The sequence below is a fragment of the Cottoperca gobio genome, chromosome 11 (assembly GCF_900634415.1).
Source record: "Cottoperca gobio chromosome 11, fCotGob3.1, whole genome shotgun sequence".
NCBI lineage: Eukaryota > Metazoa > Chordata > Actinopteri > Perciformes > Bovichtidae > Cottoperca > Cottoperca gobio.
The window spans coordinates 18,252,033-18,274,887 of NC_041365.1; the positions used below are offsets into that span (position 1 = coordinate 18,252,033).

The 22,855-nt window shown below is 39.8% G+C and overlaps 1 protein-coding gene across 3 annotated transcripts; it reads right to left on the minus strand.

Moving 5' to 3' along the window:
- Positions 1 to 3,465: 3,465 nt before the first annotated feature.
- LOC115015997 (uncharacterized) lies at positions 3,466 to 17,216 on the minus strand. 3 transcript variants are annotated; one of them, XM_029443659.1, is made up of 9 exons: positions 16,956 to 17,216; positions 12,127 to 12,226; positions 11,719 to 11,832; positions 11,552 to 11,608; positions 10,311 to 10,448; positions 8,436 to 8,483; positions 8,118 to 8,231; positions 6,940 to 7,011; positions 3,466 to 4,180 (listed from the first exon to the last, which is right to left on the minus strand). In XM_029443659.1, exons 2-9 carry the CDS (start codon positions 12,220 to 12,222, stop codon positions 4,073 to 4,075), a joined length of 747 nt encoding a protein of 248 aa, XP_029299519.1. In that variant the 5' UTR covers positions 12,223 to 12,226; positions 16,956 to 17,216; the 3' UTR covers positions 3,466 to 4,072. The 3 variants fall into 3 exon arrangements, with proteins under 3 accessions (XP_029299519.1, XP_029299518.1, XP_029299520.1); XM_029443658.1 differs by having other exon boundaries at positions 12,127 to 12,229; positions 16,956 to 17,213; XM_029443660.1 differs by lacking the exon at positions 8,436 to 8,483 and having other exon boundaries at positions 3,467 to 4,180; positions 12,127 to 12,229; positions 16,956 to 17,206.
- Between the last annotated feature and the right edge of the window lie 5,639 nt (positions 17,217 to 22,855).

Consider the following 22,855-nt stretch of genomic DNA (forward strand, 5'->3'; position numbering starts at 1 on the left):
TATTTTTCCTAGTAACAAAAAAAAGTAAACAAAAGGCCTATTTCTCTCAAATATTGTTCACAAATGTGTTTAAATCTGTGTGTTCTCCTTTGCTGTGATAATCCCTCCACATTACAGGTGTGGCACATCAAGATGCTGATTAGACAGCATGATTATTGCATCATATATATCCTTATCCTTAGGCTGGTCACAAAAAGGCCACTCTAAAATGTGAAGTTTTATCTTGTATTCGGACCAACACTAAATCTATCGAACTATCTCTCAATTCTCAATTGTTTGTCTGTCACTTTCCTTCAATCGCCGTCTCTTTCCGTATCACCTCGTTTCGCTTCGTTTTGTTTTGCACCACTCCGTTTACTCGATTACCCCACCCCCTCCCTGGCAAATGCTATCTATTGAGCAGGATCTAGTTTCCAGCATTATTTTCCGCTTCGTAAAACGCCACATTGCATTTCTCATACTTTTGAGCGTGCATTAACTTTATATCATCGTATCTCCGTTTTTACTGGGTCGATTTGCATGAAATAAAGTCTGGCAGAGAGTTTCAAGTCTGTACGTTCGGCAGAAGCAGTCGGCAATGTTGACTAGACTGTTGATTTTATACGGCGCCGGTTTGAACAGGTCATGTGATCTGATCACTCCAGCGATGAGGCGATAAGCATTTCTCAAATCTAGCTTAGTGAAGATCTTAGCATCCTGCAGAAGATCAAATTCTGACAAAATGAACAATTATTTCATTCAGCAGGCTATAGTTTATACAGGGCCGAAGAGAACCATCTTTTTTCCCTACGAAAGAAAACCCTGCGGCCGCAGGTGAGTAGGATGGTCTGATGAGTCCAGACTTTAGAGAAGAGTCAATGTAAGTCTTCATGGCCTCTCTTTTTGGTGCAGAAAGAGAGTAGAGTCGACCTTTAGGAATCTGACCTCCAGACAAAAGGTCAATTGGGCAGTCATAAGGTCGGTGAGGAGGTAGAGACATAGCCTTAGTTGTATTAAAGGCCTCTTTCAGGAACAGCAGGCGACGTGCTTTGCTTTGCAGCAGTAGTTGCAGAAGAACCAGCATCAAGGTGTGTAAGGAGATTGTTTGTGTGTGCGTGGAGCGGTTTCTATTTAGTTCTCCCCTCTCCTTTCTTCCGCTCTGTAGATGTGTGCGCACGTGTAAGTGTGTGCGCACGTGTGTGTGTGTGTGTGTGTGTGTGTCAGCTGCGAAGCCCCGCCCTTCGCATTACGGAGTGAAGGAGAGAATGTGAAATCTGAAACGTGCACATAAATTAAAACAATAGCATAAGCGTTTAGTTTATTTAATAAAAGAGCACCTGTCAATGTGAAAAGTGAGTTGTGAAAAAAAAAAAAAATATTTGTTTTGATTCGAGAAAATAAAACAACACCTTGAATTTTATAATTGATTTATATGTTTAAATGATTCAAATGCTTTTTTATAATTTAATATTTTAAAATAATGTGAAGAATTTTGAGCTGTACTGTATGTATGAAAAGTGCTTTACAAATAGAGTTTATCATAATACTCTTTAAACATATTACTTGTTAATAACACATTTACGAGACAATGTATGTACATCTGTCTACGAAATATTCTGGAGAGTAAGAGACCCCTCAAGGGTGTACACCCCGGCATTGAAAAACGTACATTTGAAAAATTATTTTATTATTATTAAAATACCATTTGTACAATTTTGTTAAATGTAAGCTTGGAACACAATTTGTCATAAAAGAACAAGTGTTTAAAGTTTTTAAAAGTTTATCTTGTAAACTATTATTTATCGGTCATTGGTTAGTGTTAGGTGTTTTGTAGGTTGTAAATGTTACAAAACAATATTAATACATGCATCCCTATTCTTTAGCTTCAGATAGTTTATCAGCGTGTCCCATTTCACATATCTTCATTATATCTGATGATTTTAACGGTGTGTGAATAAAACCGTACTGACAGGTGTCTATAAACTGAACTTGAAATGGAAAAAAGCCTTCGTCTTAACATTTAATTCTTCTAGGAAATGTTTGTCCTGTAAAATCATAATCTATAAATCAAAAGAGCACATTCAGAACTTTAAAACAATGTTTAATTAATTATATTTATACACACATTTAAAAAACAGTTATGATGAATAGGGACTAGTTATTTTACAACAAGAGACTTGATAAAAAACAACAATAATAATAATAATAATAATAATAATAATAATAATAATAATAATAATAATAATAATAATAATAATAAATAGCTCAGGTCTAGGGTACCTGATCCAACAGTAAGTGCTACTGAGCTGCATCAGGTGTCTTAAATACATAATGTGATGAGTATGTTATTACCTACTATTGTTGTGTTATTGATTAATTTTCCACTGCTGGGGACCAATAAACTGATGATGACAGCTGTGTGTACGTTAGATTGGCTGCAGCGAAAGCTCTCACATGTTGCGGATTCACACAGTAAATGGGTTAACATTTAACAATTAACATTTGTAACACAGGCGTAGTCCTTGAGCGACAGTCTTCTTGTACGTATTCACTCACTGCCTCACTATGTGGCACTCAATTAGTGTGATGAACATCTTTTTATCAGTGCTTATCATCGAGCATTAGTAAACAACCGGCATTCTAACAAAATGACTGCGAGAAGATTTGCTCTCATCGCTGATATTATGTCCTGCTTCTGCAGGACATGAGGATTGTTTCGATAAATGACCTCTCTTCTACCATTGAGGAGAGATGAATAAAGTCATGTCTAAGGAAGGAGAGCAAACGCAAAATAAATTCTGTTTTCATTTAGATGTTAGCTCAGGTTCAACTCCATTATAGAGGCTTCGTGTTTAAATGGCCTCACACATGCCTTCAATGTGAGCATGCTGGGATGCTTATCCAGGTGGTGGACCACTCAAAACTACTTCATCTGCACTTCCTGCAGGATCTCGAAGCATTGCAAGTACAGCTGAGACATGTAATGTCTGTCAATGTGAAGCAGCCACTTCAACTCTGAGCTTCACACACATGTTTTTATTCTGTCAGTCGTTATACAACTCTAACAATCATACGCCAGCACTCAAATTTAAATCAATCATTGTGATGTCATCAGGGTTATTGTGTCTTGTGCATGAAGACTAGACATGTATAAGAGATGGATGGGTTTTATTGTCCCCAAAGCAGCTTGACTCATACTAGGAACTAAACGTCTGAATAGTTTGCTCTCTGGTGCCTGTTTTGAGTCCCCACACTTTATAGAAGTACTACATCATTGGAGTAGTTAAGTTTTAATTATGATAACAGGTCTTAAATATTAGAACAAACATTAAACGGACAACAGACGGTAGATCAGCTGCTGTCATGCTCTTTCATCAATGAATTCTGGAATGGCATCAAGTCCAGTTTTCAAAAGGAAGAACTCAATAAAAGGTTTTGTTTTATAACAAGAAACAACATTTTATTTCAACAGTTAAATATTGCAAGAGAAGTTTAAGATGTTTAAAAGGCAAAATAGCACAAGGTTACATATTGAATCTGCCTTCACTCTCATTTACACAGATTGTGCACATACTATTAGTGAAGTGAATATATCCAACATACTCTTAAATGTGACCAAGATCTTTGCTTCCCCTCGCTGTCCAAGCTGAGAATCTGGTTGTGTCTTTCAGTTTTTTATGTCTCTATACTATTTTTCTCTACTCTCTACTTATTTTACTAACTTAGTATTTCAACATTACTGGTAACACTAATTTATATCATAAGCACAACATACTGTACTGTAAGTGTTGCAGTGCTAATACTGATTCAGTATTCATGTCATGCCAGAAGTGAAAGGACACGATGAACCTTTGACAACTTGTTGGGACACTCATTTATTTTGACCAATTCTTCTTCTGTTTATTACCTTGGACTGCTACCATCAGCAGATTTGCTGTCCCTTTGATTCATGAGTTATCAAGCTAAAAAGTAGATTACAGAGTCCTAATTATAATGGCCGCCAGGAGGTAGACAGGAATAGTCTTTCCCCAGTTGACATTCATATTTACACTCTGACTGACATGACACCACATAGGAGCAGTGTGTGGTGAGTTCAGGGATCTGTGGTCACAGCTTCTATGGGCTCCACCTGGGGTTCAGTGGGTGGGGTGGAGATGTCCTCCATCAGCTCTGAATCTGGTTCAGTCACAACTACAGCCACCTGTTGACGCACAGAGAGAAGTAACATGTGAACATGACTTGATATCAACATGTTGAATGGTAATTTAAGGGTGTGGTCACACTAGATTGAAAAGAGTTGTGTTGTGTTTGCTCTGTGAGAAAACTGCTGGTCAAATCCTACTTAGGCAAACTACTCCAGGCAAGCTCTTCTATGGTGTAACATAACATGGACTAACCACACTTAAACAGGCTTATTTGATCTGATCTAAGTATACGGGACGCTTATTTCTCCATCATCTAGTAGGATTGCTTTGGTATATAAAGTGTCAAAAATCAAATCAAACATGAATTACTGAGGATGAAAAGGAGTAAGCCACTAATACAGTAACACTTGGTAGAGACCAAAAGTATTCATATTGTTCTCTACCCCAAGATATAGACTAATCTGGTATTAATAGCTGAAACATTGTACAACATTACCCTCTCTTCCCTAAGTATCAATTTCAGATGGTGATGTCAGAGCCCTCTGGCCAATCAGAATGAAGTATGCACTGTGGCATACTTCAGAAATCAGAAACAGGTTTGTTGCCAAGTAGGTTTTGGCATTGGTAACATACAGCAGTACCAGAAAAGAAAAAGTACTGAAAAAGTCAAGAACCATTAATATAAGATTAAAATGTGCAGTGAAATATATTTTTTTAAATAAAGAAAAAACATTTGCAATGTTTAAAAATGGAATGTGCAAATGTTTGGAGCATAAAGACAATGTGCTATGGTTATTGATAATAAAGCTAAAGATTATTGAGTAAATCTCAAATCCAACTATTAAACTGTTAGCTCTGCAGCAAATTATATTCACCTTACTTCAAGCATGCCTTAAGGACATAACAACTTGGATGAACTGCAACTTTTTGATGTTAAACACAGACAAAACTGAAGTTATTGTAATTGGGCCCTAACGCCTCCATAACACATTATCTAATGATAAAGTAACTCTGGATGGCATTAATTTGGCCTCCAGTACCACTCTAACCACTCTAAATATTTCCTTTAACTCCCACATTAAACAAACTTCAAGTTGTTTTTTCATCTACGTAACATTGCAAAAATCAGGCACATCCTGTCTCAAAACGATGCAGAAATACTAGTCCATGCATTTATCACTTCTAAAATGGATTATTGTAATTCCTTAAATCCTTCTAAAATCCTTTTAGACTCTCCATTTGATCCAGAATGCTGCGGCACCTGTACTCATAAGAACTATGAAACAGGATCATATTTCTCCCATTTTAGCTGGCTCCCAGGAAAAAAACAGAATATAATTTAAAATCCTTCTCCTGACTTACAAAGCAATTAATGGTCAGGCTCCAGCATATCTTAAAGGTCTCATAGTACCTTATAAACCATCTACAGCATTACGCTCCCAGACTGCAGGGTTACTTGTGGTTCCTAGAGTCTCTAAGAGTACAATGGGAGCCAGAGCCTTCAGCTATCAAGCTCCTCTCCAGTGGAACCAGCTTCCAGTTTGTGTTCGGGAGGCAGACACACTCTCCACATTTAAGAGTATGCTAAAGACTTTTCTTTTTGATAAAGCTTATAGTTAGGGCTGGCTCAGGCTTGCCTTGGACCAGCCCCTAGTTATGCTGCAACAGGCTTTTACTGCTGGGGGACTTACACCATGCTCCTCTCTCTCTCTCTATCTTTATGCACTGTCTCTATCTGTCACGAATACTACTGACTCTTAGTTTTTTTTCTTTCATCTGTTTTTTTGTTTCTTGTTGTATCATTAACTCTCATGTCATTTCAGATTCAGTCTCCTGCCCTGCAATCACTTTATTCCCTTCACCTGGGTTTCCCCGCCCATCTCCTCACCTCATCAGCCCCTCAGCATATATACCAGCTCACTTCCCTTTGGTCCCTGCCAGATTGTCTTGTGTTTTTGCCAAGTGCTCCAGCGTTTCCTGTTCTAATTTGTGTCTGCATTATAGATTGGTTTTGACCCTGCCTGTTTTTGGACCCTGGATTACCTGCCTGCTCCTTGTTGGATTTGTTTGCCTTTATGATTGATTTCCTGGTTTTGACCTTGCCTGTTTTTTTCGACCAAGTAAACCTCATCACACAACCTGTCTGTATCCGTGTCGTGCTTTTGGGTTCCACCTATTTGTACCTGAGATCTTTTCAGTAGACCATTACACTATCTGTGTGCATTCATTCTTATCGTGGCTGAGATTGACAGTATAGTCCCAGCTAACTATGACTCCATGATAGACTCAATAATAAAATAATTTTTATCTACTGTATATCTTTAATTGGTCGGATTAACATTCTGAAAATGAGTAGAACATTTCCTTCCCATCGCCACTTTTCCTCTTTAAAAAACTTCAAAAGATGATGCACTACTTTTATCTGGAATAGCAGACGTCCCAGAGTTCGCTTGCCTTTATTGGACCTACCATATGACAAAGGGGATATCCAGTAGCGCTATTTGGCAGCTCAACTCTGCACTATGTACTATTTGCATGGATGGAGATTGAAATGTCTTCAGTTATACCCAAATTACCCCTCAACCATTTACTCAGGTGATATCAAAAAACTAAGAAAACAAAAAACACCTATTTATTGAATAGTGACTCTCTGAAGTTTCTTTTTTATTTATTTTTAAATCACTTTTCATTTTGTTTTTGTCTTTTGTTGATGTAGATTTTGATATGTAACACTTTTTCTTCTACATTTCCTGTAAGATCAATACACATATTGTTTAAAGAAATAGGGCCTCTAACAAAGTAACTGTTGCTGTACCTGAGACAGCTCTGCGGCAGCTGGAGCAGGTGGGGGGCGAGTCTGTGGATAGACAGGTCTCTGGCTGGTAGCCTGCAGGACACACACACACACACACACACACACACACACACACACACACACACACACACACACACACACACACACACACACACACACACACACTTCAACAGCTCTTATGTTTGGTAAGTAATGGTTTCATCTCAGCCTTCTGACAATAACATTTCCCACTTTTAATGGCTCGATAACATTTAAGTGAGCACAAAGACTGAAGGAGTGGTGGGGGCTGCCCAGTAAGACCACAGTCTGAGCTGTAAGCCATTCAGCAGCTTCACTGGAGCCATCGGGGGCCTTGCTCATGGGCACCTCAGCAGTGCATGGTGAAGAGGAAAGTGTAGTGCTGCTCTTTTACTTCCCCACACAAATTCATCCTGCTGCTGTGGGGATTGACCCGCCACCTTAAAAGCACATTTTATCTGAGGAATTTCATTTTACCACCCTGACTCATCACTGCCTACTGTAGGCACTTTACCTCTAATCAGAATCTGAGGCATCTGACATAACTATCTTCTCAGCCCACTATCTCACCATCTATTTAACTTATCAAATTTACCCTGAGGGGTTCATTTAAGCAAGCACTTATGAAGTGCCTAAATAAAGTGTGACTTGGCACTTAATGAGTTCAACTACTACTGGAGGGTTAGGGTTACCAAGGGGTGTTCCTCATTCCTGCTGCTCTACTATACACCTTACCATGTAATTATTACACTCATTTACACTTGTCTCATCCAGCTACCTGCGTAGCCTAGTCGCTTATCAAATTTACTGAAGTCACTGTCTGGGTCACTAACCATGTATCCAAACACCAAGGCATAAACCTGATTCAGATTCGGACATCGCTTATCATATCCTATAACCTGCCTTACTAAGTTATCATACAAAACAATGATAAGTGATCATTGCTTTTCAATGATATAACGCTTCATTTAACTAGTTCACCACTCCTCCATCTCACCTAACCACATATTACTTATTCTAGTTTAGCATGTATCCACGCCACTTATTGAATTAACTTGTCACTTTACATCAATTGAGTCCCCTAAACTTCTGCTGAACTACCCTATTTACCACCATTGCTCTAGCCCTGCATTATTGTGGTACTTTTAATCAGAGCTTACCTGGGTTCCACCAGCAGCTAGGACACTGAGGCCGAACAGCATGGCAGTGATGCAGATCAACAGCTCCAGCACAAGGAAGATCACCAGGGTCCCCAGGATCCCGTCAATCAACAGCTAGCCAGAGACATTCCAAGAGCATAAGGTGAGAAAACAGGAAGAGTATGTCAAGTGAAACAAAGTGTTTCTTGCTGTGATACTGATGATTCTATGAACAAATGGAAGTGTAAAAGACTCAGGACATCTTGTCTATCACTTAAAGACATTTATGTCTTTTACATGCACTCTACAAAGTATTAGTTGGAACAGTAGTCAACTTACTTTACACTTTTGCTCGATCAGCCCGGTGCATTTCCTGAAACAATGTTGCTGCAGTGGACAGTAAAGACAGAGAAACATGGAGTCTGCTTTTTCACAACATGTGGTGTCAACTATGAATTCATGTGATTCTACTAACGGCTCAGCCATGGCTGTGAGGAGGGTACCTGCCTCCTCTACTGCATGTGGGATTTGATTCAATTAATAAGGATTGTTAAATCTGCTTTTATATCCATAATAATAATCCATAATAAATCTATAATGTAGGTCAAGCATTTGCTAATAGCTCCCATCATTACAGCTTTTTCTCCAATCGTTTAAACACGTTTTCTGAAACTGTAACACAATTTGTCAAAACTCTAAACACAAAACTGAAAAGAGTTAACCATTTTGTCCACAAATCTTAAAACTAAAGACTGCACTCAAAACCATCTTCTCTCTTCTCAGAACGGATTATTTCCACCAAGACGATGCACACAGCTATCATATGAATATCTCTTACAAAGCATCAATCAAACACCTTCAAAATACAGTTTATATATGTGTTGGCTGCATGAGGCCATGTTACATATTCAAATGTATAAAATTGTGCAGAAATTGTTATTTTTCCCCCCCAAAATAGGTTACAATTTATGGTGCATACAGTATAAAGACTGTTGCCATATTGTACAATACTGTGAATATAAAATATAAATATTGCATTGACACAATGAACTTCTATTGGGCTAAACTCACAAGCCAGCTTCCAGATTCATACTTTAAATGTATAGTTGATACTGCAACATTGTTAGAGCTCTGAGAACACAAACATGTTATTATTTTGGCAAAACTCACAGTAATCGCACCGATAAGTCAAATGAGAAACACTATAGTACTGTCTTTCTGTGGATGTAATGATGAAAGCAGTGCACAAATACAAACAATGTAACAACGCAAATATTTACTTGTTTCTGTGATACATTAAATGTTCAGCTTACTGAACATCCTCTCTGCTCCATTTTTACCCCCAGGCAAGGTCAACCTTATATTGACTGGAAATGTGTAGGCTGAAGGCTGAAGCCTTAGCTTATTATTACCCCACCATAGCAAAGTTACTTTATTTAGCCTCAAATGCTTTGTGAATGACCAAAAGATCAGAATGACCATAATCCCTTAAAAACTAGGCCAGAAGTTAGGACACACACAGCCATTACATTCAAGAGTTTACGCTAACTTAGCCAGTAAGGAGCTACATTTTGTGACAATTCCAGTTTTTAAAATAGTATCGTCCCTTATTATATTGTAGTGTCCAATAATGCCCCTATATACAAAACGCCAAGAAAGCTCACAGGAGGCGCTATAAGAAAAGGTTGAAAACATACTGTATCACTTCAGGAAGAGGCCATGAGAAAATGTAGCAATTCAACTCATCACAGTGGCCAATGCATATCTGTGGCGCTTTGCAGCTGCTCAACCGCACTAACTAGAAAGATGTTTCCACAGTACATCTTTCTAGTTTGATCGAGACAAAGTATGACAGTGTAGCCTGAGAGGGTTTCTTTTGTTTCTGTCCTGCAAAACATTGTTTCAGTCTTGCACCAGGCAAGACTTACATCTTCTAAAGATAGGCAATGCAGAGAGCAAAGCTAAACACATTGATCCCAGGCTGGCTCATTTCAATTACAATATTCATCCAAGTTAATCTTGGAGATGTAATTCAGTCATATGCTGTGGATGTTATTCCTATTCGGGGCTGTAACATGACTACATTTTTATAGCACAAGAGCTTTGTTACAGTAGTAGCTATTCTCTACAGATTGTTTTATGCTCATTAAAACCTTGAATCTATTGTATTTCATGCGTGCTCTGGCCTCTGTGAGCAGGTTTTAAAGACAATACCACGGCATGTAGCTCCAGCTTGCGGCAGTGTTCACAGTGGTACGAGTCCTGGCGGTACGGCAGGTGTTTGGACATCAGACCCAGGGCTGCAGTTGCAAATGCAGCGCTGATGAGGTGCAGCACCAGCACACATTTCACCTGCAAATGAGAAAGTGCTCATGTAGAGTAAGGTCACAAAACACAGTGCTTTGCAATGCTGCATCATGCCTACATGTACTACTCTGAAGCATCCTTCACATTTGGCCTTCATTGACCTTTTGTTTCTCATTTAACAAAAACAAATATACAATATTGATGAGAAAACTGCAATTGATTTACTTGGCAATAGTAGAATATAATCCTAAAAACAGGCAAATCTATGTAGAAAATGAATGAAACACATGAGGGAAGAGGGCTTGTTTTTTTATTCCAACACTTTAAGGCTCCCAGGTAACAGTGGTGTGGTATGGATGTATATGCTGAATTAAAGAACAATGGTGATATTTGCAAAGCTGGCGATGACCAGACTGAAACAGAGGAGCTTATTGAAAAATAATAGGCTGTTTGGGCTCAGCTACTGATGTCATAAACCCGATCACAGTTAACAGAAGATCATCTGTTGACCACTGAGACCCAAACTAAAATGTACCTCCTGCTGCAGACAGATAAACATATGTATCTGAAGCTGCTTCCACACCGCTGCACGGTCCCTCGCTGCCTCCTGGAGCTGCTTTTAGAAACACTTTGCTTTATTAGCTCGGTGTGCAATAAAATAACACTAACATACACAATAACAACGAGCCTCAAATGTGAGCTTTGTCATTGATTGTACCTACAAGATTTCAGTTCACCTGTATAATGTCCCAGCAGTATCCCTCAGTACCTCAGCCAGCTCCATTCACTGAAGACTGAGATGTGCTTGAAAGCTCAGAAAAGCTAGTGAGTGAACCTTTGAGTTTAGATCATTGTCTTACTGCTCCTCAATGGCACCATTGAACCCTATAATATGTTAATATGAGCAAATATTCTTACAGTAAATGAGAGTGCATTCTTGTATTTGTGTAACATAGCTTTGGTTGTAGCTACTAAACAGACTTCATGATCATTTTATTTTATGGCATAAGTATAATATTTTAGGGTCACACACACTCTCACACACAGTTCACAGTGTGATGCTAGAGGTCTAAGGGTTGTAGTGTGTTGTCTACTGAATGAACCTGGCTGACTGTGTGTACAGCAGTGATCTGTATCATTACACTCACCCAAAACAGAGTAGGTTTCCTCCCACTGTGGACCAACACGGAGCCAGATAAGGTCACCTGGTGGGTTACAATACACAGCATTTGGAGGAAAAGTGACTAGAATTTATAACGTATATCTTAATGAAGTGCTGAGAAATATAATATAACATGATGTGTTTAACTCTGACCTGTATGACAACAATCAGGAAGAGGGCCACATCTCCCGTGAAGTGCACCTCGTGGATCTGGAGCACAGAGGCACTCAGACAGAGAATCAAAGCCCCAATAACGATCTGGATTGCCTGAGGGGGAGGGGGGGGGGGTCAAGAGCAGGTAGACGAGGTGATCAGCACATCGAGTCCTACAGGTGCATTCAAAATATGGCCAAAAAAAAGAGAAAGTTGCAGTGGAATGACCCAAAATCAAAGCCAATACTTCCTCTCAGCTTTTGTTCCTGTGTTGGACTCCAGGAACATATAAGGTTATAATTATAGTATGCTATGTCCCATACAGTTGGATGATACTTTGTATGGGATGCATGCATATGTGAGTTTAACTGACGGGGTATATTGTGTGGTCTGGTTTACAGTGCTCACCCCCAGAGTCTTGGGCTCCATCTTGAGGTGGGACTGCAGTTGGCTCGGGGACAGAGTCCCCACTTCAGGCATCGGGTCTTTGTCATTAAGAGCCATCCTGCTGCTGATGGAGAAACAGACAGTATGTAGAAAAGAAAGAGATCCTAACTGACCAGGGCACGTCCTTTATGTCACGCACGTTAACAAACTGTATGCACTACTTGCCATTCGCTCCATTCGGACTAGTGTCTACCATCCGCAGACAGACGCAACAAAACACTGAAGAGCATGGTACATAAGGATAGCCGTAATTGGGATAAATGGTATACGCTCCCTTTGAGCTGTTGTTTGGCAGGAAGCCACGGGGTGTTTTGGACCTAGTTAAAGAAAACTGGGAGGCGGGTCCGAGCACGAGTAAGAATGAAGTTCAGTACGTCCTAGACCTGAGAGCCAAACTTCTGCTCAGGAATGTCAGCAGCGCCTGTATAACAGAAGGTAGCGACTGAGGCCATTTACACCGGGAGATAAAGTGCTTGTATTGCTCCCGTCTGCTAACTCCAAACGGGCGGAGCTTCAGGCCATGCTAGAGATGGGGGTAATAGAAGAGTCCAGCAGTGACTGGTGCTTCCCCATCGTGCTGGTCCGCAAGTCCAACGGGTCAATATGGTTCTGTGCGGACTATCACAGGGTTAACGAGGTGTCCCCGATGCCCCGGTCGATGAACTCCTGGATAGGCTGGGCATTGCTCGTTTTTATACGACACTGGATTTAACAAAGGGCTACTGGCAGATTCCCCTGTCTCCAGAGTCCAAGGAAAAAACGGCCTTCTCCACTCCGTATGGATTGTACCAAATCTTGACGCTTCCGTTCAGGTTGTTTGGGGCTCCAGCCACCTTTCAGCAGCTCATGGACCGGGTACTGCTTCTTCACTCTGCATACGCTGCTGCCTATTTGGATGATGTCATCATCCACAGTGATCCACAACGAAATGTGGGAGCAGCATATGGTACTGGTGGGGGCGGTGTTCAAGTCCCTGATGAGTGCGGCGCTCACAGCCAACCCGAAGAAGTGGTTGGGCGGAGGGATACACAGTATCTGGGCGAGTACAGGTAGGACTGCCACCATTTACGTCTGCCTAAGACAAATAGATTTATGGGGCTGGCCGGCTACTACCGGTGGTTCATTATGGAGTTTTCGGAGCTGACCAGTCATTCACCGACCTGACCGGAAAGGGTGTTAGGTTACGGCTGGCAGGCTCCCGGCCTGAGTCGAGGGGTGGAGGTATGTGGCAGTGTGGTGTGGTGTGGTTAGGGTGCCGGCTGGGAGAGGTGGGAGTGTCTCAGATGGAGACAACACAGCTGGAGTCGGGTAATCAGTCAAAGCATGGTGATGGCTTGGTTCTGTTCTTCATGCAGTAGGCTGGGTCTCGGACCGTGAACGTGGTGCTGACAGCCAAACCATACTGAACAAAAGGCTGAATTTAAGTTGTTTTGCCTCATCCCTCCTCTCCATTCTGTCGTTGTCCTGATTGCGAGCAGGGAACTTTCACACTCCTATAATTTGCCGGTTTTGGGTATTGTCACCATCTTGGCTGACCAAAAATACTAACATTACAATGTCGTACAGTAGTTTATATATATATAGGGAGCTCAGTAAGATCATGTTACGCAAGTTCTCCAGTTTGAGGCCACAGAAAAGAAAATACATTTTGATCTGTTGACTGAAATTATGTTATACTGTTTTGTGTTGACCAGAAAGATCGGTATAACACTATAAATTGAAATGTAAAAGTCATTTAAAAATATTAATCAAGCTGAAACTCATTTTAACTTGTTTTAACCACCAGGGGTGCCCACACCTTTTTGGCTTGTGAGCTAAAACAATTGTCAAAATGATCTACCTGTATTAAAATATGCTAAATATATTTATTTATATATGTACCGAAGATACTTTAAATATACAATATATGTTAGCGTACCTTGCTACACTGCATGAACCCTTATGGCACAATACAATGCAATACATTTCACCTTACTCTGATGACTTGCACTGAATAAAAGTCAGCCAGGTTTGCATACTAACATCTCCTTTCCTCAGCTGTGTGTGTGTGTGTGTGTGTGTGTGTGTGTGTGTGCGTGTGTGTGTGTGTGTGCGCGCGTGGAGAGGAGCTCCCGCCCTTCACGAAACAGAGCAGAGAAGAGAATGTGAACGCAAAGCAACGCAGTAAACACGGAAACATGAACATAAATTTGATAAATAACATAAGCCTTTAGTTTATTTAATAAAAGAGCACCTGTTCACTGTGAAAAGTGAGTTATGATTTGGCGCTAGATATTTGTAAAAATATAAAAAACCTGAATTTCAGGGGGTTCCGTTGGGGGGTGCAGCGCCTCAGACTTGTTCCTTTGTGCTCGTTTATTGTTGGAACACTTAAGAGTGCAAATTGTTTCACATTTCTGAGGCTGCTGTGTTTAACACCGGTTACAGTTTGAATGTCTGACCCTGATTGGCTGCAGTCTATGACACAGATTAAAGTTTGAATCTCAAACTACTTACCGTTGCATTTGTTTAACACTCCTGAATAAAATGGCTTTGTTTGCTCCCTGGGTACATGGTGTATCAGGGCAATTGAAGGTAAAAACAACAACAAAAATATTTTAATAATATAATATTTAGAAATATTATTATGTAACTTCAATTTCAGATAATTTATGTTTTTATAATAACATAATATAGCAGCCTAATAATAAGAAAAATAATATAATAATTTTATCAATAATGTAAATAATAAATACTAAGAATAATATAAATAATAATACAAACAGAATAATAATCAACATTAAAATTCAGGGGAGACAATTAGCCTACATTTTATTTGATGGAGGCGGTACAGGACCTGGATAATGGATAGGCTGGCCCACAAAAGGTTGAGAACCACTGGTTTAGAAGTTCTTCCCTTAAAAAAAATATTTGTTTGTGTCCAACACATGCAATCTTTTCCGTCACACAATGTCATCCCCATCACAACACATATTTTAAACAAAAATGCATACAAATTGACATAATCATTTGTAGTTTGGAAGATGTTCATCATATAAAGAATGGAAAAAAAGGTTATTTTTAAAATCCTGAAAATAAATACAATTATACTTTAGGTCATCTCTGCGTGTGATATTTCAATTTGAAAACACAAGGTATATTAAATCTTTTTTCTTTTAAAACATTTTTTATGGTATGATGGAAATGATGATTCCCTCTGACTGTTTTAATAAAATCCCAAAAATTGTATATTATTTAAAGAAATTCAGCATAGCCACTATCAGGAAGTTTTAATTCACAGGATGTAGAAATATAAACATATTGAAACATTTCTCTAAATATATTTCAATTTTTCTAAAAAGTTCCAGACCAAAATGGGCCGCAGTTGAAGAATCACCCATATATATATATATATATATATATATATATATATATATATATATATATATATATATATATATGTATATATACTGGTCGACCTTTTGGGCACCCCTGCATTAAATAAACAACATGCAACATATTTTTATCCTTGAAAGTTACTTGGTAAAAATTCTATTAACTTGTTTTACAATTAAAGCTACAGTTGGCGATATTGAGAAGCTATCGAGAGTACGGAACATTTTGAAAGTATTTAACCGAAAAACCCAGCCAAACGTTGCAAACTCTTTTCTAATGAAAATAGCTAGTAGCCTCAGCTTCATGTAAATCAATAGGAAAAAGTAATTGTGTGCCCCATGGCATCACATGATTGACACAGAAGTTGTAATACCACAGTGTGGCCACTACGAAAGTTTGCTTCCTGGGGGCTTGGTCCCTTCAGGCCTCCCCCAAATTAAATTATTTATTACAGTCAAGCCACAGATACCAGAATCTTTTCCTTTTTTTCCATAGCATTTTTTATTTATTAATGGCTGTCGTGATATAAAGATGATTTCAACAAATTATTTTGAAGAAGATTACCAATCATACCAATTGTGTGTATTTTGTCAGAATATTTGAATTGATGCTAATAATAAGCAAAAGGCTAAGGATAGGTTAACAGCAAATCTGTAACAATATCTGAATCATGCAATGATCACCACAATGGTAAATTAAGCCAAAAACTTACATTTTAGATAATAAAAACACCGACAGATGTCCAATTTCAATAACTACATAATCCACAAACAACAACAAGCGTCCCAGCAGTGAGCATCACTTCTTAATGGGAACAGTTTCCGTTGTGTTGTGAGCTTCTGAAATGGATATTTTCGTGAGTCGTCAATTTAGTGAACGTTTTCTGAATGCAGATGTTTCTTCATGGGCATCGTTTCAGAAGCTGCAGCACGTTTGTCTTAATGGAAATGTTTTGGGCCGCTGCAGCGCGATAGCCCCTGTCGGTAAAATATGCTGAACAAACGGGATGTCCAGAGCAAAGCCTTTAACAGCCTTGAGTCAGCAAAACTAAGGATGTATGTTACATGAGGAGAATCCAGAAACACAGTGTACAATATATATATCGGGGAACAATCCGTCGCATCATAGACAGCATCAGCGAAACACTAAGAACATGTTTCAGCAATGACATTGCGCAGAGACGCGGCTGGGACTGCAGTGACACATTTGGCACAGCTCCAGGAGCCGTGCAGGACTGTCAATAATGTTTTTTGACAGGTCGCTCTTTCCTCAGAACTGTGTCTTATACCTTGTGATGCGACATGAAAGCTGACGTTTCGCATCCTCGGCGCTGTGTTCAATGACACTTGGACCTGTCCCAGGTTACCTGTCTTGTAACTCGTGCGGGACAAAATGCGGTGAGCGGATGATCTTACCTTAGCGGTGTTCCTGCAGCTCGTCTCTTCTAACTGCTCGGTAAAGCTACAGCCTCCGGCCGTCCGTGTTGTGTGACTGCTGTGCCAGCTCTGCAGGCTGCAGCAGGGTGTGCTCAGGATCTGGATTCCACTGCAGTACACTGGTGATGCGACTAGTTCTGCAATCTGATGCAGTTCACATGCACGACTGCAGTCAGGGGAGCCAGTGAGCTCAGCTCCATTACATAGACTGCACCTTCATAAAAAGTAACATAGCAAACACAAAATGATGATTTATTAATAGAAGTTTAGAGTGTCAGGTGACTGTGAGAGGACACGCCTACACACTCACACACCTGCACCTCTGTTTACCATAACCATAATGTATCTCATGTGCTTTGCTCTATAAATGATTGTTTATGTATGTTTAGTGATCTACCAGAATACACTGAATTAAAGCAGTACAACAATACCTGTTTATCCTTTTGTATAAACATAGGAGGATTATAACAACAATGAAAGACTGTGTTATCAGTAGTGAAACTATATCTGGCTTAGTCTCCAGGTCGTCCAGGGTCTACATCTGTTAGAGTGATTCAACAAGTAGAGGTACTCTGGACCAGGTGCTTCAGGTGGCCGGTCTTCAGCTCGCCAGGCAGGAAGTGAGATGGGCAATCAATTTATCAATTTAGAGATTCAATGTAGAATCTCTAAATTGATACAATAAAAATACTTGATTTTCAGAAAGTATGTAGTCAGAACTGTCCTAAACACAAATATATCAGCAATTTTCAATTATGGAGGAATTTCTTTTTATACCACCTCAAATATTCAGAAATGTACCTATTTCACAGTAGAAATGTCGGACTTTAACTTTGAAATTCTCTAAAATGATACAGCTGCCATGTGCAATACTCACTTTTCCAATTTTTTACCAACCACTTTTTTACTTACATTATTTTTATTCTATTTTATTCTAACTTAATTTAGCTATTGTGTACTCACCACTTTACTTTCTTGTTCTTTTGCTGTAACAAGGTACATTTCCCCATTGTGGGACTAATAAAGGATTTCTGATTCTGATTCTGATTCTAAAATGCTTAATTTCTAGTATTCTATGTAGTAAGAGATGTCCTGAAGTCAAATATATTAGGTTGGTTTTTTTTTTTTCAAATGATGGAGCAATGTGTTTTTAATGTGCCTGAAATATCAGACTTGAAGTCATCTCAAGGTACAAATATGGGGCTTTTTCATGGGAATCATAAATGTCAGTATGTAGGTGCACTACAGATTAGGGCTGGCTGGTTTGACCACGGAGTAGAGTGACGGCTTGCTTGACTGCAGAACGGTGAACCCGACCTTGAAGGATGTTTCCCAGGACAGTTGCTGCCTTGCCTTCCCGCAGATCGGATAGGATCCCTTTTGCGCACTGATCCTCCTCAGCTCCTCCTCGTCTGGTGAACCAACCCTTACAGGATGTTTCCCTCGCCGCGCACTGATCCTCTTCAGCTCCTCCTCGTCTGGTGAACCAGACCTTGAAGGATATTTCCCAGGACAGTTGCTGCCTTGCCTCCCCGCAGATCGGACCGGACCGGATCCCTCTTGCTCCTCGCCGCACTCTATCGACAGTCCCCCTGAAGCACGCCCTTTCCCTGGCGCAAGGGAAAACGCGGAGCGGTTGTTCCATATTAATTGGACTGGACTTTTGGTATTTTTAAACCATTTGCCTGAACACATTGACACATTGAACATTATTTTAACTATTTATTAACGAGGTGTTTTAAAGTAATGTTGCAATAAAAGTCAATCATTTTATACGTTTCTTGGCGTCATTCTCTCTGTGTTGGTGTGGCCGGGAAGCCGAACCTGTTAGATAAATTTGATGTTAGCAGGCTACTCTAGTCTGTTACATCCACACTGTGGAACAGGCCAAGGAGTGGATAACACTGTTGAAGGGGTCAGGGGTGACATGGAGGATGTGGATGTTACCGACCAAGGTTGGGGAACCGCATGCTATTCAAGGTAAGAGTCGTACTGAAAAATGTCTTAAAGTAACTTATCAGTACCCTTGTTCCTTTGGCCCACACTGCAGTAAATATACTCTATTTTGCTCAAGTGTCAGCATAGGGTGAAAGTGAAAGCAGAATATCTAAGAACACCTGCTGTCAAGCAGGCATGCAACATTGAAGAGTACTGGTAAGTTTATCGATCCACTTACTCATAATTTCATTGCTTTCTAAGACATAATATTGATATAGTGATATATGTTATAGGACCGAAGATTCACATATTCCTGACATTTGAGGAATGGAAAGTCAATAATCACAATCTTTATGTTGCAGACGCCTTCCGCCACCGAGATGTTAGGAGAAAGGCAACAGAAGTCCTGACGGTGCAATTTGAAATGGCCAACACATCCACATCTGCGCTGGCGCTAATGGAACTTGACCTCCAAGTGGAACTTGGACAGTGATTTGTGTAGGCATCAGGAGATTTGCCCCATCCTGCCTTATGTACAAAGGTGGACACCACATTGGGAAACATGGTCAAGATAACTACTAGCCACTGTATTTGTAACAATGCAATGAAATAGTATAATGTATTCAGTGAATGCAATTCTACTTTTCTGCAGTATGCAGTATGACACCTATACCAACTAAGTTAATGTCTTAGTCCCAGACTGTTCCACGAGGTGTGTAGGGAGGAGTATGGTGCTCAAAATGGTCCAACCATGTTGGCTGTGCTACATAAACAAGTGGAGAGCTACAACAGGAAGTGCAAGGGCAGCTGATGGGAACATCTTCCTAGGGAGCTCCTCTTGTTGCAGTGTGTCCTCCCGTGCATCAACTGAAGCACAATGGAGAGTCAGTTGTCTTGTGTTTAGCCGTAGGTTAGAAATTTCAGATCATATTACATTTGTTAATCCAATGTAATGACGTGATGAAGCCATTGTGTCTGGATACTTTCACAGTTTTAATTATTAAATGCATTTGTTTATTTTTTTTAATCTATTGCAGGTATGACTAATGACTAAAGTACAACCGTAGGGAGTGTTATTAGTTATAGAGGCAGTCTTCTGACCAGAGGAAACAACACTAATGGAAGAGGCGATGTGTGTCCACTGGGATAAGATACTACAGATGAGAAAGGCCTTAAACTTCCTGACGTCGCTGCTACAGACCTACTATGAGACACGCATTGTTCATGTTGCCAGAGATTCCAGATTCCTTTCCCAAGATGGCAACATTGCAGCTTCACAAATTGGATATTAACATAGATCATAAATTGACATCCTACACAATTGAATCTTTACGCACCCACATCACTTTAAAACCAAATATATTTCCCCTTGTGTTGCTTACGTTTGTATAAACTGAAAAGAGTAAGTTCGTGGTAAAGGGGTCCACGCAAACCTATGTTGTGGACATGGAGCTGTGCTCGTGCATCAGGCAGCAGTGGCTGAAATCTACAGCTGTTTGTCCAACACGTTCCAGAGAGACAGCAGAACTGCTCAAGCTAACACCGGGAGGTAAAGCCAATATTTTAACAATAGGCCAACAAGCCACTGAATTTGAATTTGGTGGCCAGTGCAAGTATTATCATTGTTTATCTGGGCCACCAATGTTGTGTTTTTAGTGGCCACACAGTAAAATTCAGTGGTCAAGGTCCACTGGGCCATGGGTAATGTTGATCCCTCTTATGTTGTAGTATGTATCTTTGTAGAAACAATTTCTTCAGACTCCTTACAACCTTTTAAAGATGAGTAATAAAAAATAGTAACATCAGTAATGATAAAAAAAGAAGAAAAAAAGAGAAAATATTTGTTATACCACGATACTATCATATCCAAACCATCAGCCCTTCTGCTAATTTCCATACATTTTGTAAGAACTGAATAGCAGTGGTGGATGAAGTACTGCAGTAAAATCATTAATACACTAAAACAAATAGAAAAGTACTTACTTAGTACATTTTCAATTTAATAAATGTCTGTTAATTGACTATCAATCGAGATCTAGAAGCTCAAGTATCAACAACTCCTCATCTCTGAGTGCTCATCTCTAAGCACACTTCCATTGTTTTCACTCAAATAGAAATTGTCAATCAACCAGGGGGGAAATCTTTAGATTAAGTAACAAAGTCCAACCCTGATAGCATGCGAGACAAACAGAATTGATAAATCTCTTAGTTTCTGTAGGAGCCATCTCTGAACCAAGCACTACAGCTCAGGAGCAACAGCAAGAACCTGGCCTTACATCTGACCAGCACGTGCACACACACATGCACACAAACATGCACACATTCCCTACACAAATGTTATATGACATGAGACAACTCTTGACCTCACCGTTTCTTACTTTGTGTTCTACATATCGCTCACAAGAGTACAGAATTGTATTGTATTATTCTTATAAAGCCTTAAAGTGGCTTCAGTAACCGACATGTCACACTCACAAGTCTTTAGACAGTTTTTTTGCCTTGCACCATTACATCAGAAAAAGGGCACTTTTGAGAAATGTTAATGAATGATTTATTACTAGCATATACTACTGTTAAGGTGTACTGACAGGAGAACAGGCAGATAGGTCACACGAAGGTCAGTTGTGAATGTGTAAGTTTATGTTCACATGTGACTGTCTAATGTCCATAGGAAGGATGTTCCATCAGAAGAGGGGAGATATACTGCGGACTTCTTCTTCACTTTGGGCCCAGACAGGAGCCATGTTCTCTGAGAGCCAAGTATCCTGATTAGAGTTTAAGGTTTAAAGAGATCAGGCTGGTAGGAAAGGGCTCATTTACAAAGTCATAAGAAGCACATTACAGCCTGATCTGACGTGGATCAGGAGCCAATGAAGAAAAGCTCAAACTGAAGTAATATGGTCAAATGTTCTAGTTTTAGTTAAGACTCTAGCTGCAGGGTTCTGAATCATTTGATGACTTTCAGAACTTTTAGAAGGTGACAACGTTACCATGACCAAGTCTGGATGGTACAAACTACACTGTCCTCTCAGTACATTCAAACTAGACAGTGACTTCTCTTTAACCTCACAGTCATTGTTACAGTGTAAATTCAGAATGCTGAAAATATTAATGAAATATAAATGCAAAACTTGTACCTCGGACTTTGCTACCTTTACTTTATGTTAGTGCTGTGCTGCCTCCTCTCTGTACTGAAAATCAATAAAATGTACAATCTATGAAAACGTAGTCCAACAGTACTGAACATGTTGTGCAGATGCTGTGGCCTCTCTGGGTCGTTAAGCGTTATACCTGCAGACAGAAGGTTATACAATAAATCTGATAATATAACATCTGTATGGCACTCTGTGACAGTTACATGTTATTAAACCTGGGAAGTTTGTGATTCCAGATTAAACAGATTTTGGCCATGAGGTGGCGCCAAAGACAGCCAGGCTTTCTGCAGCTGATAGTGTGTACAGAGTTCACAGTTCACAACTTTGAGGCTGCAGCTGGTGGGAGTTTGTTCTCGTTTAACAATATTACATTCCAATGAGGGATTTTGCATGAAGGCCAACACTACATGGTCTGTGCCGTTCTCCACCCCCACCTTTATTAATGATTACTTCATAACCTTGTACCTCTTTGAATATAGCGTTGGCACCATTTCTCTATGAAAGAATAGCTCTGGCCAGGTGAAATTGATTACATATTTTTAATGAATTAGGATTTCATCTTTCTTATTTGCTGTCTTCACCAACAATCAGATCTCAATCAATCTCAACTTTCCGTGCTCATGCATGTAGACAGTATTCATGTGTTGTCACCACTGCAACATTCAGCATCTGCCATGGTCACATCGAAACCTGCATTTCAGTGCTGCACAGATCACAAGCCGTTTGTTTGTTCTCCTCGTCACCTTTACAGCAGCTGCCTGTGGGTTTAGTGAGGGGGAGATGTTT